The sequence below is a fragment of the Dermacentor variabilis genome, chromosome 5, assembly GCF_050947875.1.
Source record: "Dermacentor variabilis isolate Ectoservices chromosome 5, ASM5094787v1, whole genome shotgun sequence".
NCBI classification, from domain to species: Eukaryota; Metazoa; Arthropoda; class Arachnida; order Ixodida; family Ixodidae; genus Dermacentor; species Dermacentor variabilis.
In genome coordinates this window covers 98,372,314-98,389,738 of record NC_134572.1, presented here as the reverse complement: position 1 = coordinate 98,389,738, position 17,425 = coordinate 98,372,314, and the positions used below count along the sequence as shown (strand labels likewise).

At 42.5% G+C, this 17,425-nt stretch overlaps 1 protein-coding gene across 7 annotated transcripts in view; it reads right to left on the bottom strand.

Moving 5' to 3' along the window:
• Positions 1-27: 27 nt before the first annotated feature.
• The window catches only part of LOC142582956 (homeobox protein PKNOX2-like), a 38,521-nt gene continuing 21,123 nt past the window's right edge, over positions 28-17,425 (bottom strand). For all 7 annotated transcript variants that reach the window (XM_075693118.1, XM_075693117.1, XM_075693123.1 and 4 more), the window contains 4 exons: positions 16,509-16,642; positions 14,477-14,553; positions 12,649-12,860; positions 28-5,815 (listed from right to left, as the gene is read on the bottom strand). In XM_075693118.1, coding sequence (XP_075549233.1) covers positions 5,700-5,815; positions 12,649-12,860; positions 14,477-14,553; positions 16,509-16,642 — 539 coding nt within the window. In that variant the 3' untranslated portion in view covers positions 28-5,699. The remainder of the gene's footprint in view (positions 5,816-12,648; positions 12,861-14,476; positions 14,554-16,508; positions 16,643-17,425) is intronic.

Sequence of the window (17,425 nt, the reverse complement as noted above, 5' to 3'; positions counted from 1 at the left end):
TCTATGTAACTCACTCCATACGACAAGTATATTAATAATGTCTTTTTTATTATCATCTATATTAAATAGAAACCTACAACTTGCTGCTGGTAATCTCCTGACGCTGCTAGGCTATATCATATAGTTTGCTATTTGGCAGACCCCTTATAAAAATGTGGCATAAAGAAAAAAAAGACTACATAAAAGATGGCATCAAGGAGAACAGACGCACAAGAAGAGACCCTCAAGAAATGGTAACAATAACAGTGCAAGTTATTAAGAGTGCCTGCTATGAACAACGTAACTCGAACATTTGCACACGCAACACAACATCTAGAACCAGCACAAACCTGCCGATGTGGCACAGGTGAATGGTTGAAAGATAAATAAGTGATAATTCGGTCACAAAACATAAAACATCAAAATTACATTGGCAACTCAATAAGTAAAGCAATAGCTTGCCACTAAAGAGAAACAGCAACTGCAAGCTAGGTGGTTTGCTTCAGGAGACACAGCAGCCCTGTACCTTGTCGATCACTAGTTTTTTCTTAAAGGGCTTAAAGGCCCCCCTCATCAGGTTTGGGCTTTGCAAACGAACAAGTACAGTGTGTAGATCATGTGGAGATGACGTCTGCAAAGTAATGAATGGCTGCATGTGGTGAAAACAGTTGAAACTTCAAACAGAAGGCCGGAAGCCCTTCCTCTCGAGGGAGCCAGGCTTCCGGCGAGAGAGTCAAGCACACACTCATAAATGCCTCTATGCAAGACAGAATGCTCATCACTAACCATGGCACGCAATGTCGGTTAATCATCCAATGCAGAATGCACAAGGAAATGTTCCATGCAGCAAAAGAAGAAGAGAAAAAAATGGTGGCGGAGTTCATCACATGAATGTGGCACAGTCCCTCGGCTCCAGTATGGGAGAATGCGGGGAAAGAATGTCGCTTGTGGACACTAGTCGAGGCAAAGGAGGAGAGTGTCTTTCTTGGCAGTAATATTTGCCTTCTGGTGGCATGGTAACAGCACAGTTGATTTCGTTTACCTCCTCCAATAATGAACTGATCTGTGAAATTATTTTGGTACAACACTTCCTAGACACCACCTTTGCAACTTCCGGTGTATAACCAAAATTTGCAACGGGACCTGGTAAGGGGCCCTTTAACAATTACTGCTTTGAGCGTACACTGTACCAAGTAAGGTTTCTTAACTGTGAGTATATTCACAGCGTACAGCATGACACAATATATTAAAATATACTAGTGTATGTATTAAATAAAAACAGAAAAAAAAAACCGAAGAAGCAGCCACACCATCAAGGATTTGTAATAAGCTTTGAACACAACAGAGAACACAGTGACTTTTCCACTTTCCTTAGTGAAGCCCATGTTCATAAACCGAGCATCAAACACAAGAACTTGCGGCCAAAACATTCTGTCATTTAACTCCAGAACAATCTTTCATGGTATCAGAACTGTTGTGTCCCTGTCCGCATGCCTTAACTATACCTAGCAGTTGCACTGGCTTCCATTTTCTGTGCATGCCTTGCTCTCTCGCTACGTGAACCTTCGCGAATGAAACATTGCAACACCAGAGCATGTGGTGCATGGCCATGCGATTACAAAGAGATTGCATAAAAGTCTGGCAACACCATGCCGGTTTGCTGCACACTTGGTTTCTTCAGAATGCCTAGTTATTGCATTCGGAGGGGCTTTACAAAATTCGTACCATAAAACCTGTACAAGAATCACTATGCACTCATAACAATCGAGACAAGTAACCATGGGTGGCTACCCCTGAGCTTCACATAGGTCTACCCTGGTACTAAAACAGGGCAAACTGCATCTCACAGCTCCTATTACCTACAGGCTGATAGAAGGAAAATTCCCGTGCATGTTTGTCATTTGCTTTGTACAATTGGAAATAACATGGCAATGTACAACTGCTTCAGATACTGGCTCTGTATTGCGCAAGTCAGCGTCAAGGTTTTTTTTGTCACTGTTTGATGTCCCTGGCATTGCAGAGAGACACAAAACATCAACAACTGTGCGATGAAATGCATATTGGATTGAAACAAGTGTTTCGCTACTGCCCGTTATAGCTCAGGTCATCAGCAGGAAAACAAAAACTAAAACACACACATAAAAAAACATGAACAAAAACTTCACTCAGAAGGGAAAGACATAGATAACATTGTGCACTCTATTATGATACACAATTCACTTGCACACTGTTGAGCGCTGTGCAGCCCAATTCTCGACTGCACTGAAAAAAAAAAGGGAAAATATAACAAAAAAGAGGTTCAACATGACTTTCAACTGACTGACACAAGTGACACAACATCAAGATAAAAAAAAACTTAACAAAGCTCGACTGTTAAAAAGGATACCACCACAGTGTGCAGGTATAATCACAATTAAAACTGCGACAGTGCAGATGCCTAAAACACATGTGCACTTGAAAAGAACACTTAAACCGGGAAGCCTTGAGCAATTATTATCGGGTTCATCAGAGAACCTAAGTTTTAAACATGCTCCCAACACAAGACAAAACACGTTGTGAGGGTGTCAAAAGAATGGCGACTGCACAAAATGAACATAACACAGCAGAAATACGGTTGTGCAGTGTCGTACACCAAAATCCCTGTCAGTGCTAACAGAGTGAAACACCGAAGATGTTGAATATATTACAAAATCTATGCACAATAACAAAAGGGAAGGGGAACAAGGTCGTTGTGAGCTGAAGACACAGCATGCCTAATAATGCCAATTGAATGTCCCCCAGTGACATAACTGCTGTTGCTCACAAAATCTCAAACCATTTTGAACCCAATATTTCCAGCACCAAAAAGCTTCTTTACGGTGAGAATGAAATGAGAAACGTGAAACAAGAAGTAGTGATGTTTTATGCAGTGCTCAGCGTGCTCAGCGTGTTGACAGGCATCATACTTCAGCTGCAACATATTTCAGGCACTATGTTTTAAACTGCAGTGATTCATTAGCAAAGAGTGCGACGCTTGTGTGTACTTTTTCACACTAAAAGGCCAGAGTTGGAAATTCAGCCTGAAACCCGTGAAAACATGAAACCCGTGAAATTCCCACTCAGCTGGCTGTTGCCTGCCTTGAGAAATTATGGACAGCAAGAAGATTACATTTCTGAATCTTACAGAATATAATGCTACGGGAAGACTGTTCATGCCAGGCTCTCAATGGAGAACATTTTCCGCTAAAAAAGGTGCGGTTTCATATGTCCACACTAAAGGGGAAAAGTGCGAGAGATACATTGCTATGTTTCATTCTCATACAAGAGCGTGAGACTACAGCCAATAAAATGCCCTTTTTTTTCTCATGTGTCTACATTGAGCAATGCTTAAATAGAGTGAATGATTGCACCTTGTCACATCACAATGAGAAGCAGGAATGTTTCAACTAAAGAGGGCTCAGAAGCCTATAAGACAGCAAGTCGCAAAAAGCCTATGTTTAAAGAATTCTACAATGCTGATGTTTCTAAAAAATTGGTTGATGGAAACAGGGCCTGCTACCGTTGAAAATACATTAAAAGAGTGACTTAAATTGAATGCATGTTCATTAAGTCTTCCAGGAATCTTCTGCTTAAGTGAGACAAATCACATTGTTACTTGAACTTTTTAACTGTTAGCTCAGTGTAATTCATGACTAGTAACTATTTGTGCCATAAAAGAAATGGAACTGCATCTGATGGCTAAGTGAAATTGACAATGTCTGTTGATTTTGTGTCAATTTTCAATAACCTTTATGAGAAGTATGGGCACAGCTCAAATCATTTTTTTTTTTTTTTACATAGCTGCACGCACTGTTTGATGGCTTATGTTGCATGGAGAAATAGAGCAGCCAACAGATTTTTGTTCCAACTTGATGAGTTATGACCACCATGTAGTGAATGCCATCCGCGCACCCCTAGAAATGGCGTGCATTGAAATGGCTAGTTTATAGCGCCACTCTGTGAAACCATGTTATGCACGTGACGGGTAAGTCTGTTGGCACACTGCCCCCCCTCCCTCTTCTTGTGAGAGAATAAAAATTTAGTCTGTGTTTGGAACTCATCGCTCACGGTCTCATTGCTTTTCACTCACGCTAGCGACTAACAACAACATATGCCCCAATGCTTTTACCGTTATCCCTCACCTTGCCAATGGACTGAACGGACACAGACGGAATTATGCTGACCAACACCAGCCATGTGTAAATCTTGATGTTGGAATGCAACCCTATGTCTGCATCAGTGTGTCCAGCTGTCGGTGTAGAGAAGAGATTACAAACCAGCATGTGAACAGTGTAGTCATCGATATAACATCTCGTAAATCATATAACCAAGAACCACAACCTTGCATCCGTTGAATCGCTCTATTAAGTCAGAGATGAGAAACAATAGCAATGTCTTGAGGAACTGCAGTGCAACATTGCGAGTGCCTAGAAGCAGATTCTCCAGACTGTCTTCAGAAATTCTAAGTGAGGGTGTCCAAGAAGCCGATTTCACTGCCTTTCAAGTTGAAACGTTTTGTGAGCTTTACTGGCAAAATGGTCAACTGTACCAACGTGCAACACCATGCAAAAATTGAAATGTCATGCATCGCCAATATTGGTATTGTAAAAATGATACTGGCTGTATTTTTCTTGGTAAGGCAACTCATGTTTTCAAGTGCTGTTTTATGTGTAATTACACAGTTTTGATTCAAATGACACCGAAAAGCACCTATACATTTCGGCCTATCATAGCAAGTACAGAAAAATCTTCCAGATCAATGCGAGCTAAAAATTATATAACAGAAAGCATGCCGGTTGTCACTCCCACCAGCCACCAAGATCCAAGGTTACGCACATACGTTTGTCTGTTGGTGGCAGACCAGAAGTCGTTTCGGGACAGTTTCTAAAATCCAAATGGTCCAAATCAAGTCCGAATGGTCGGTGAGCGACTGTGTTCCCATCAATATTTAATGTGCACCAATGCTTGAGCAATGCAGGTGGCAGTTTGTGTCCTTATATAAAACTAAGCAAAAGCACGGAAAAACAGCTTCATCACCTAACTGCAGCACCAGACAAGGTTTCAGCATAACTGAGTGTCTGTCTGTACAGATCTTCGCTCTTATTATGATGATGACACACTGACAAGCAGTTCTCATGCATGCTTGTATAAAAGAATGGCATGCATTCACCTGGGAATGACTTATGTTCTGCACTGCAGATCTACATAATGGAGCACCTGGCCAAGAAGCGCATCACGAATGCCTTTACGATATGGCACAAAACTAAACCTTGCCTTGGAATGACGCTGATGAAGCTGTGAAGAAAAGATTCTTCCCTCTCCCTGTGTATCTTTGATTCCTTGGGATAAAGAAGGACTGCATGCACTGAGAGGCACCTCTAAGGCAATATCAAAGGGGGTAAGCGGACATGCATGAGTCTGCCTCAAACGAGCAGAAACCCACCTTTTGCGCTGACAAGTTAAAATCAGTAGTGCAAGGTCGCGTGATGTAAAACGATGTAAGCTAGTCTAGAAGGCTGAAGTGAGAACTCGGGGGAAAGAAAGAACAGGAGCAAAGACTATCCGAATGCGCACAAGACGTAGCAGAAATGAACAATGAAAAGATCAGATTCTTAGACAAGATGTAGAAGATGCAGCACTCATGCCCTTGTCCTGTGCTGGGCATGGCCCCATTGTTATTTAGAAGCGGGGCGGTTGCGCTGTTAGGCTTTGCTGCTGCTGCCATGGTCCCTGCTCTCGTCTTCTGCTGCCGAGTGACCGGTGTCCCCTCCACAGGCACTGTCGTCAGAAGCTTCGGAGCAGAGGCTTGTACCACTGGCTGTTTCAATGCAGAAAAAAACATGCGGTGAGGACATAAAGAAAGGAAATACTGAAAGGAAAGTGGACGTTCAACCACTATGTGATGTGGAAATAATGCAGATAGAAACTTTGTCTATAAATTTATTCTTATTTTATAAATTTGTCTATAAATTGTTTTTTAGCACCTTATTTTTTTATTGATTTGGCTAAAGCATGCACAGTACAGTGCACTGTTAAAGGGAGCACCCCTATCAGAGGTTCTTGCTTTGCTGGCTACTCCAGATGGATCTATGTCAGTGAACTTCACAGGTGTGCAGAAAGGGGCCAGTGCCATCAACTACAAGTTATCCGCTACAACGACGGCCGATTGTACATTTGCCAGAGAGAAAAATTTGCACAAGCTCTACAGTCGTGTGATCCCTTTAACAGTGAAGTGCACTGTACACTACAAAAATGAAACACTAGATTGTAATCCAACGCATATGTGCCATTCCTGGTGTCATCATGTAATCAAGCACTTACAATATACCTACATGAACTACACATCTGCAGCTGTACTATTTTGCCAGGTGGACAAAGCTTGTGAAAGGGCACTTAATAAGCAAATAACGATAATAAGTTCATAATTATGTTTTACGGTTCTCCAAGAGAGCATGAGCTTTGAGTTACCAGGTGCAGGAGGTGCAAGTAGAAATATTTCATGGAAATCACAGGCTTTTGAACGAAGTTCTTGCAGATGCGTTTTTGGTTGTATCACCATAATTACAAAAAAAAGCACAAACTGCCTCTGCCCAGCAATATCTAAGCCTACCTTGACTTTTTTTCCCTGGGCGAGTAGTACTGTTAAATCTCTGTTGTCTAACTATATACAAATAAACTTTATATACAAAAAAAATAGGCCATAGGGTCATACCATAAACACGCTAAACTTTTCATGCCTCTGTTGTCTCTACAAACACAAAACACAGTTTTGTTCTACCTAGTCGATTCATTTAAGCTATTTACCTTGTCGCTTTTGCAGTTTCCTATTTATCAGCCCCAATCTGACTATTCTGCTATGTCTGAAGGTCTTCAAAATACATGTGTGACACGAATAAACCATATGATGTTTTGTAAGGGCTGCAAATTTTGAAAACGAAGTACAAGAAAAAAAAAAGGGGGGGGGGGGAGGGGGCATCTTTGCATGGACTGCATCACCCCTTCTGAATAGTGTACAGCAAAAGCAGTGGCACCATCATAGCTGCACATGACGGGGGCACATGTTGTGGTACTTTGCATGACCGCTGTGTGGTATGCTGAAAACATTAAGTATGCACTCTTTCCTGCTATTTCTGGCACTTTAGTTATTGTGCAATTTAAGAGTAGTTGTGCAGGGTGTTTTCTTTCCCCTACTATAAAATGGTGCACAGAATCAATGCCTGAATTTGAGGATAATCTCATCTTGAACAAAACGGTTCTCGTGAAATGGACTCCAGGTTCGAGAATACTGCCAATGACAGAGGTTGAGGCATCAACTGAGGGTAACCGCAGGTGCATTTGTTTATCAGTGCAAATTCTAATTGACAGTAAAACCTCGTTAATTCGAAGTTTGGCGAACTGCGCAAAAATATTCAAATTAAGCAGATTTTCGAATTACCCAGAAATAAATAAAAACAGAAAAAGAAGAGCAAAACACTTATTTTCCATGTAGCCTGGCTACTCAAAGTAATCCCTGATGCGGGATTGATTGTTACAGTAGTCTGCTGTACCAAGGGTCATGGGGCAGTATTCTCGGATGACCACTTTTGGAGATGAGTTTCACTTTCGTGAGAATTGATGCTGAATGTGCCGAAGTATATGGCCTACAGCACTTCAGGCACTGTGCGAGAATAATGAGCTTGGCACAGAACCAGAATGCTGTCGCCTGTATAGTAGGCGGATGCGTCCGCCACCGAGTCTCGCAAAATATAGCGAAAGTGAAGCTATCTCCAAAACCGATCATTTGAGAATACCGCCCATGAGCTCTAGCCTGCTAATCAAGCACAGCATCTAACTGGGAACCCTACTACACTCAACGAAGCTACGAACAACATTCAGGGACTTGATAACTCGCTAAAGCGGGCTCACAAATGGGCTCGTTATCATCCCTACCATTGCCCATGGCTACCCTGTCGGTGACTTTATCTACCACGTTACCATACAGTGTCTGCCCATCTGCTTCCATGTTCAAGTAGTCGGCAAAGCCTAGTTGGCCTGGTATGTCAGCCCAGTCACTGGCTTTGTACACTAGTGGAAACGGGTATGTGGCAGAGATTTTTGTACGGTCGACAATCGCACGCACGCATCACGGCAGTAGTGGATAAAACGTGATAACACATGTGACACAACTAGCGGGGTAGAACCAGAAATAGAAAAGCAAGAGCACGACTTATAGCACCACATTTATTGATGACAGGAATGTAAGCGGCCAAGAAAGTTTTGAACCAGCTCTGGGAGCAGCAGATTTGGCACTTTGGAGCAGGTTTGGTGCATGAATTGTCCGTTTTGAAGCAGCTCGGTAAAGCTCAACATGAGTGAAATTTAGACACATGAAGAAAAGGTGTCCTTTATTTGACTTTGCAGAATACTATTAAGTCATGGCAAATCAGTTCTGCGGTGGAGGAAAGTTCATGAAAGGGAAACATTGTCATCTACCCAACTGTAGCATGAAGCCACAAAAAAACTTATAAAGGTTTCTTAGAAAGCATTATCAAGTTGCACACCTGATGCGCCAACTAAATATGGCCAAGAAAAAATATAACCGAGAGCTTTACGTGAAAGGTACCCACTATATGTTGATAGACTTTTGTTAATACCAATAAAGTCATCTTTTTTTTGTTGTTGTACAAGAAACTAATATGTAAGTTTAATTAGCTAACATTCATTGCTTTACTTATTCAATAAGGTGCCAATGCAAAGATTGCGGATGACTTCTAGAAATTACCAACAACAACGTATAAGGCAACCTAGGTCATGTGTGGCCCATTTTCAGAGAAAAAGCAAACATACAAAGCTCGTGAAATTTGAAAAAAAAATTTCATGTGACAGCAAGTCCTCGCACCAGTAATACCAGCGGTCTCAGACGTAAATTTTGTGGTCTAATATGTTGAGTGCATATTACGCATGTGCGAACCAGGGGCAAGGTCTTGTAATGGTTAAAGCCCCTCAAAATTCATAAAGTGGCAACCTGCTTTGAAGAATGCCGTGTCGGTAGGGACTCCTCTCCTTTCTACTTGCTCACCCTTGCCGCAGCCGCGGCAGCGTTCCTATTGCCCTATTGGCACCACATGGGACCAAGCACCAGGTTCGCTTGTTTATAGTCACACTTCGCCACTTCTGCTTCAGCGGTGTCTCTAGAAACTGGCGAGGAGCACATGTTGGCACAGTTGCCCCCACGTGCGTGTGGTGTTGGTCCTTTGGGCATGCCGTGAACTAAAACTTTATGACAAGAGCAGTGTGCCTTCTTGGTGCTTCTCCTGATTATGAGCTGCTGCACCTTTGGATGCCTAAATTGATTCAGTGAAGGGCAGAAGCTCTTCGCTATGCCATCCAGCAAGCACAATGTCTTAATGTAGATTCACCAAATTGCCAGAAAGAACTTCAACTGACATCCTTGACACGAATTTGCGATGCAAGTTGAGAGTCTCTCGTAGTAATAGTAGGTTATGAGGCTTGCGTAATTTGCTGCATGCTATAACTTCGTGAATACCGTGCCATGGTTTAGTGAGCCTCATTGTCATTTCTTTGCACATTCTTAAACAGCTCCTATGCAATGTGTACTTTGTTTCTATCAACACTATGTGGCCGTGTTCTGTGCGCTTATCCATGTATACACCAATTGGTCCAAAGTTGCAGAAACGTGAGGATACGTGCAAAAGCCTGATTAGGAAACTTTTAACATTCAGCACAGTTCTTCAAATAGAACTTGAAGCTGGAGTGCAAAAGCTTACTTTGGAAAACCAATTCTATGCCTTTACTAGTTACTTGTTCACTTTATTTGGGGGGTGAGGGTGAACAGCTTTCTTTGCCTCTTTCACCAGCGTTCGTGGTTGGCGTTTGATCAGGGGACTTGTGAGGCCCTCATGTAAAGGGTGAGCGCTCTCGCGCAGCCGAGTTGTGGGGCAGGTTTGTTGCTGAATGACAACTCTGTACCTCTTTGATATGCACATTCGTTGTGCATGAGCATTGAAGTGTCCAAAGGTTTAGATACGATAGTGGAATGCTTGGCAAGGAAAACGTGCGGTCACTCGCTCGTTCAATGACTTTAATTGCTTGCTTGTTTGTTTATTCAACTATATAGCTCATACGCCAACTATGTCTCTGAGATGCACTGTTCAAAAATATGCATGCAAACAATGTTCATATTAGAACAAGTGTAGCTACGTATACTGACTTGCGTCTGCAAACCTGTAATGCACCAACGTCGGCAAATAAATGTTTCAACTCTCAAAGGCTTGAGTACTAATTACACGGTTTCTTATTGTTGTGTCATTTCGAGCACTACTACAAGATCATTTCATTTCCCACAAGAAAGGACCTGTTTAATGAACAAATTCAAAGACAAATTGTGCAAATGTTATTTCAGAGAAACCACAACAGCCTTTAATGTATGCCCTTATAAATTATTGAGTTCATCAAATCAAGTTCATTGCTTCTTGCAGAGACGGACTTACATGTGCTGAATCATAATCAGTCACTATGCTGGCAAAAAAAAAAAGATAGTTTTCTCAAAGAAAACCCGCTATGCTCTTTCTTGTTAGCCAGATAGAAATGCAGTTACCACATTCTCACATGCTAGAAAAGTGTTTATGTACGCAAAGTCCTGACTCAATTATTAGGTGCACATATATTTGTAGATTTCGAGGCATTAGCGATATAATAGCGCACAAGTGCATGGTCCAAGCCTGTGAGCATGTGGATAATATTGTCAAGCACGTATGAAGGCTGCCAATTCATTGGTATTGTAGCTGTAATGTGCTACGAAATCTTCAGAGCAGCGACCATTCGAGCTTCCTGCCAGCCTATGTGCGTCACAGCTTATACATGCCACGAGTTCACCTGGCAAGGTGAGCGCGGATTATGTAGGTTGCAAGAGGGCTTAATGGACGCCAAGACAATAAGTGTTCGATTCTAAAACTGTCATTTGCAAACATTCGCAACAAAATCTCGTGACACCAACCTGACAAGGTTTCATACTTAATTGTAGTGTACATGATACATTCGATGTCGTCATCAGCCAGCTTTAGCGTTTGTTTAGATATTTTCACTGCGGAATAATTATCAAAACACAAAAATGCACAGTTACTAAATTTGCAAAAGCCTACCAGCAGAAATTCTATGCTGTAGATGAAGTTAATTGGAGCTAGATTGCTAGTGCAAATGCCAAAAAAGCACCGCCTGGCTACGTGTGCATTCACTCGGCGAAAGGTCGTCCGCTCTGCTGGAACAAAGTAGGTGGCACAACAGTTGAGGAGGGGGCGCAAAAGAGAGGAGATACGAGGAGGAAAGAAGGAGAGTGTGGCTACTTTAAGAGGTTTGAGGGGCTTTAGTAGCCATTTTGTACTTCAGTAACAATTTCCGCAAACACAATTTCGGTCACTTGCGTTTTCAACTAACTTTTGTAACCACCATTTGGCTGCTAAGGTTGACCAAAACTTTACCTCCTTGGCTTGTGTTCTGCAGGGGATTTTGTGTGGTGCGGTCGTGCAAAATATGATGTAGCTGGAGTCCAAATATGAGTGACGATTATGGTTGCCATTAAATATTTGTGGCCAAGAAGTTTCACGAAAGTAAGCAGGTAATTTGTCAGCATGCCGCACTGCCATCCCAGTAACCCAATGTGCTGCACACACAGTGTTCGCTCATTAATCAAAAGAGATTTACCAATACAGTGCAAAAGCGAGTGCTAAAATGTATAATGAAACTGATGAGCTACACGATGAACAGGCCGTAGAACTTAATCAGCTGATAGTGCAGCTTTACTTCTGGACCACCCCATAAAATGAGAGCTGTTTCAAATCATCTTTAGCTAGTTCGCATAATGCGTAAATGCATAAAGCTTAATAAAACATTCCTAATGCATTGTACAGCACAAACAGGTATTCATTTTCTTGCAGCCAAGTTGCAATGCACCACTAAACAAACACCCACTCCAAAGATGCCAACGCTGAAACGAATTGCTTAGGCTTGGATTCCAGGGCTAAACGCTCGCCAACGCTTAACTATGGCTGCCTGGTTGCCACTGAACATGCAGATCCCGCTAAATTTGGCGACTTCGTTCGAAATTAAGTGTTTTGGTGCAAGATCGTTCAGCGCAAGGTGGCACAGGTGGCGCAGCACTTACATTCCTTTGAGGAGAATGCTATAACTGGCTTCCTTGTAGCGGGCAACAACACTATCGCACACCGCCTCACTTAACGCAGCTGTACTCTGTACAGCTGCACGTAATATTAGTGTCCACGTAGCGGAATCAGCATCCACGTAGCGGAATCTACATCCGAATCACAGTCCTGGTGATTGCTTCCTCAGATCAGACCTCAAAGGCCATACATTTATGCAATGCAAGCACCAGAAGCAGCCAATGTTACTAGACAAAAGCAACTGCAGCAGCCAGAAACACGCCATGGCTGCCATATCATGGCCACCATGAATTGAACAATGCCTCAAAAGGCCTGGCAGCCAACTAGGATCTATTTCCTCAGAGTCAACGTGCACATGGGCCCCAAAGGAAAGGAGGAGCAATGCTAGAGGAGGTTGGCTTCCTGAGGCTTGATGTCAGGCTCCCCCTTTGTTCATTCTTTCCTTCATGCTAAGACCACAAGTGTGAGCACTCACTGGAAGGCCTGCCATGGGCACTGGGAGAAGAAACTGGAGCCATGCCATTGTGACTCGATGCTCGAGGCTGTAGGGATGCGATGGCATCGGGCCAAAAGCGCTCGACCGGCCGCACCGTCTGCACTTTGGCCTTCTTGGCTTTCTGCTGGCTGTTCTCGGGGTTGCTGGCATCCAGCATTGGCTGCAGAATCCTCCGACGGGCATTAATGAACCTGGGCAGGTGAACTCAAGTGACCTATTTGGAGAAGTTTCTCAAGTGTGCAGGTATATAAGGTAAACGTAGAAGCCAAGATACACTTCCGTCAGTTTCACTTAATCAGACACGTGATCTGTGCCAGCTGTTTTGGCAGCCATTTGCTGGATAAGTTTGTCATAAGTGTTAAAATCAACCCAAACGACTTCACCTGTTTCAAACTTCAGAAGAGATTCTGGGAGGCTAGCACTTCGGAAATTATAAGGTGGAGGATGCTGTCTTTAACATGCTAAGGGTGCATTCACATTGGCAATCGACTAAGGTCTCACGACTGACACCACTGGCAATTAAATTAAGGAGGGACTCGCACCGATTGACGTTCACTGCAGCAAGCGCAACCTGCCTGTCATCATACCCAAATGTCTCAAGACTGGCACCATTTTCATCGGCTTTTGCACCAAACAGGTTTGATTCTTGGTGATTAAGCAGCATGAAGGACAGGAAAACACGAAAGACTCAAGTAGAAAAAAATGTCTGCCATCCAGACTCGATAGGGTGCTCTGCGTCTTTCATTCAGCACACACTTGCCTCTTGCTGATTTTCACTTGGGTTATTCTAGTGCTCTCACTGCCTACCATGATGACGAGCTCACTACAAGTGCCTTGAAATGTACAGCAGCACCATCACCTGTGGTTTCGCGGTTTCCGCCACAATTAAAAAAGAAAAGAAAGTAGCAGTAACATGCAAATCAGCTCAAACTGCTATTGGCAAATAAAGAAAGTGTCAGCAAATTCCAAGGTCTTGCTCTTCCTGGTTGGTTCAGTGGCTTTTTGCAACAGACCCTAAATGGCCACTTTTCTACCATTCGAGACCTTTACTTTGCAACCAACTTGCTTGCACAACCTCCATGATTAAGTGGTGTGGATGCACCAAAAGTTTTTCTAAGCTGCTGGCGCTCATGTGCGACTGAAGCTCTGAGATAACTGCGTCAGTTTCAAGAGAGATCACGTCAAGAAATGAAATCTGATCCAAGTACCTAAATGTATCATTTAATTTAATAAGAAGGTCTGGGAATCTGAAAGACTGTTTATGTGCTCAGCTGTTTGAACTGTTTTGTATAATATTTCACTTTCTTTACACCAGGACAAATGCAGAATAAGATGCAGCAGTGAAAACGTAAACATAATGGGTGCCTTTCCACGCAACATCCAATCCAAATACTCCCAAGAAAGAGTTCCATAAAAACATTTCAATTTATTACAAGCATGAAATCAAAAACACCTCCACTTTCAATTGTGAAAACACTATCCTACTGACATGACAAATCATTAAATAGCAAGCACTGGTAACTAGATGTATTATCTCATAATCCAAACTTTCCAACTTGTCTGCTCAAGCAATGTTTGATTCCTAATGAATCAGAAAAGTGACAAAAAATTCGTATTCTTTAAAGGTTCCCTTCGAGCAGAATTGCAAGCTCCTTAGGATTTCAGTCACAGCACAGACAATAAAAGAAGCAGGCATCGATGTAGAGGTAACTCTCATGCACATTACCCATAGTGAGGATAGACAGGGATACAAAACATTTGAAATGTTTACAGCAGTTCTAAACAAGAGCTTTATACAAAGACTCACCAGTTGTTGACTTGGAGAAGGGTCAAGTTGGTTTGAGCTGCTATTTGCCTCTTTTCATCTTCAGTGGGATAGGGGTGCTGAACCAATAAGCAAAGAGGGAGAAAGAATGAATATTGTCAGTTGTGTTGCAAAAGTTTGAGAGAAATGCAGACGAAGCTGACTATATTAATATTGCGTATTTTAAAATAAAACTTCACTTAAAATCCCACTTAACACTTTGGCAAGAATTGTGTATGCGTTGTGCACCTGTAACAAATAGCCACCCAGCAGAATATTCAATGTGCCAAACACTCCTGCCACTAGTACACTTGACTGGCTTTTCCTTCCAAGAGTGGCTTTTACTGTGCTGCCCTAAGTGGGCTCAGCAGCAGCCCTAACTACAGACAGGACTGCCACCACTAGCTCTACATTCAGCGAAAAATCCAAGCATCATGAGCCAACCAACAGAAAACCAACTCCTGACTTACAATAAAGGCACAGCATTATAAAATTTTACAGCAGAGCCCTCCACACAGGGATTTGCCTACTACACACAGGCAAAGCAATTGATGTCACGTCCAACGAAACAGAAGCAACTGCAGATTTCATTTCTTCCAGCCATGGAGTCTCTTACAACGCTACCAAGAGGAAAACCTAGCCCCACTGTTAGTGCCAGTTCCCAACCACAAGAGTACGGAACGTTCAGCTTGTCTTGAACGTGGCTTGGCCCAAAGCCCCTCCATACATGTTTACGCCGACCAAGTTAACTACCACCAACATTCCCTCAGCTTCTGGAGTCAAGCAAAATTTATGTCATGTCAACTTCTGGTTCCAAGTAGAAATGACAGCGTCTGCCATCTGCTACTACTGTGCAGAGCTTAGAGCATGCAGCAACACTGAAAGTGGAAACTCAGGAAGGGGTAATCATCAAAGCAGAACTACTGGAACTGGAAATCCTGAAATCAGAAATTGCAGAGGAGTAGCTGATGTGACACATCAGGAAATGGCAGCACATATCAAGGGTTGGCATAACTTAGCAAAAGCAGTAGTGGCACGTGGGTGGAAGGGCTTTGGCCTGGCCTAAAACATGGTCACAGCATGGTCATGGCAGTGCAACTGAAGCTTTTTTTGGAAACTGAATCTTTGTAACATGTCTTAATTCCCCCATACTACTTCTTGCATTACCACTTGCTCACATATAATGAGCAAACAAAACAACATGCGACTGAAAGCGGAGCACAAAGAGCACAGACCTTCTCTTCCTTGCAGTAACATGCTGGTGATCTTGTCCACATTCAATATATAGCTGCATACCATAGAGTTAGTGGTTATGTTTTAGTAACAAGCTCTCACGCAATAAAATGGAAAAAGAAAGCCTTTTGCACACTGTTTAAGTGAAGGCTAAACCTTGTGGCAGGCAGAATGATGATTGCCAGGTGCATCTTCAAGGTGACCTGGCTCCCTGACAAAGTCTCTACTTCCTGGCTCCCTATGCATGCAACAGTCCGGCAGCATTGCTTTCTTTCTCCAGTTATTTGCAAGAAGCTCTAAGCCTTTACAAAAGAAAAAAACGGAAGGTTATTCAACCTGTAGTTGACATCGATCAATGACAATGTCTTCCTGAGCGAGTTGGGGGTGAGAATGGGGTGTACGAGCCATAGAATTTATTCTGAGGCCCGCAGTATCTCAAACGACAACATCTTTGTCTTTGACCAGAGGCTCAGTGTCTCAAGAACAGCATCTCAAAACCCTAGCTGTCACTAAGAAAGAATGCGAAACGCTCCCTTGAAACACTGGTACCGATGCCACCAGGAACACCTTTAACGTATCTATCTTTGTGATTGGTGCACATTTTTAGACTGCACTATATCCGGGATCAGCCCACGAAAGAGGCTAGAAATATAGCCGATGTAGAAAAGTGGGGGGTAACTCACCAAGACAGACATTACCTTTAAAAATGCTACCCAGGAATCTATTGCAGAGACAAATTACACAATGAAAAGAGAGTGAAAGAAGTCAACGATCCATAGGAAACAAGACACATGAAACTGACCACGATGTGCTGGAACAGCCAAGAGCGCATAATGCTGGTCGCCTGCTTCGGCAGCACTCCGCGCTTCTGTTTCTTCTTCGAGCCCAGGAGGTCCTCCTCTTCATCATCACCACTCACTGAGAGAGCCCTCGGAGCTGCGTGAAGTTGGGGTATGAGCACAGTAATTTCACAATTTTGAGCAGGTGTTAGCACTTCATCATACACAACCTGAACATGCCTCTGGCATGGTTGCTGGCTTGAAAAGAAAAATTTAATAGCATGGTTTTATATGGCATGTTGCGAGAATTAAGAGTGTTCTTAGTTGCATTGGAGCACGAGATTATTTTACTTTGCGATTGAGATCTGAAATACTTTTAGCACTAAAGCAAAGCATAGAACCTTTAGGATAAATTCATTACACAATAAAGAACCTAGATGATGTAAAGCTTTAAAAATTCCAACTGCAAAACTGGAATTCATATTGCACCAGTTTCCTGCAGGACAATATTAATACAATTCAGTGCAGCTGTGCTTCCTTCATTAAAAAATGGCACATTTCTAGTTCATTCATAAGCTCTCCGAACATGTTCTACTGAGCGATGCTTTACGACCTAGAACTGCAGTATCAGTATTTCTCACACTTTACCAGACCATCTTTTTACAATATACAGCCCTCTGGCATTTCGATCAATAATAAAAAAGCCTAATTGCAGCTGCAAGCTAACAGCTGATAACTCAAATTTAACTGTATTTTCTAACTGATTTCAGATTGTACCAGAAAATGATGACAAACACCTCGGTGCGTTTGCTACATATCTTTGCAAAAAATGATAAAAATTGTAAGGCATGGTCTCGGGTGTGTAAATTTTCGAGTATGTTCAATAGCAAATACACTATACTATGTTGCGTCTCTGAATCAAATAGCAACAATTTAAAAT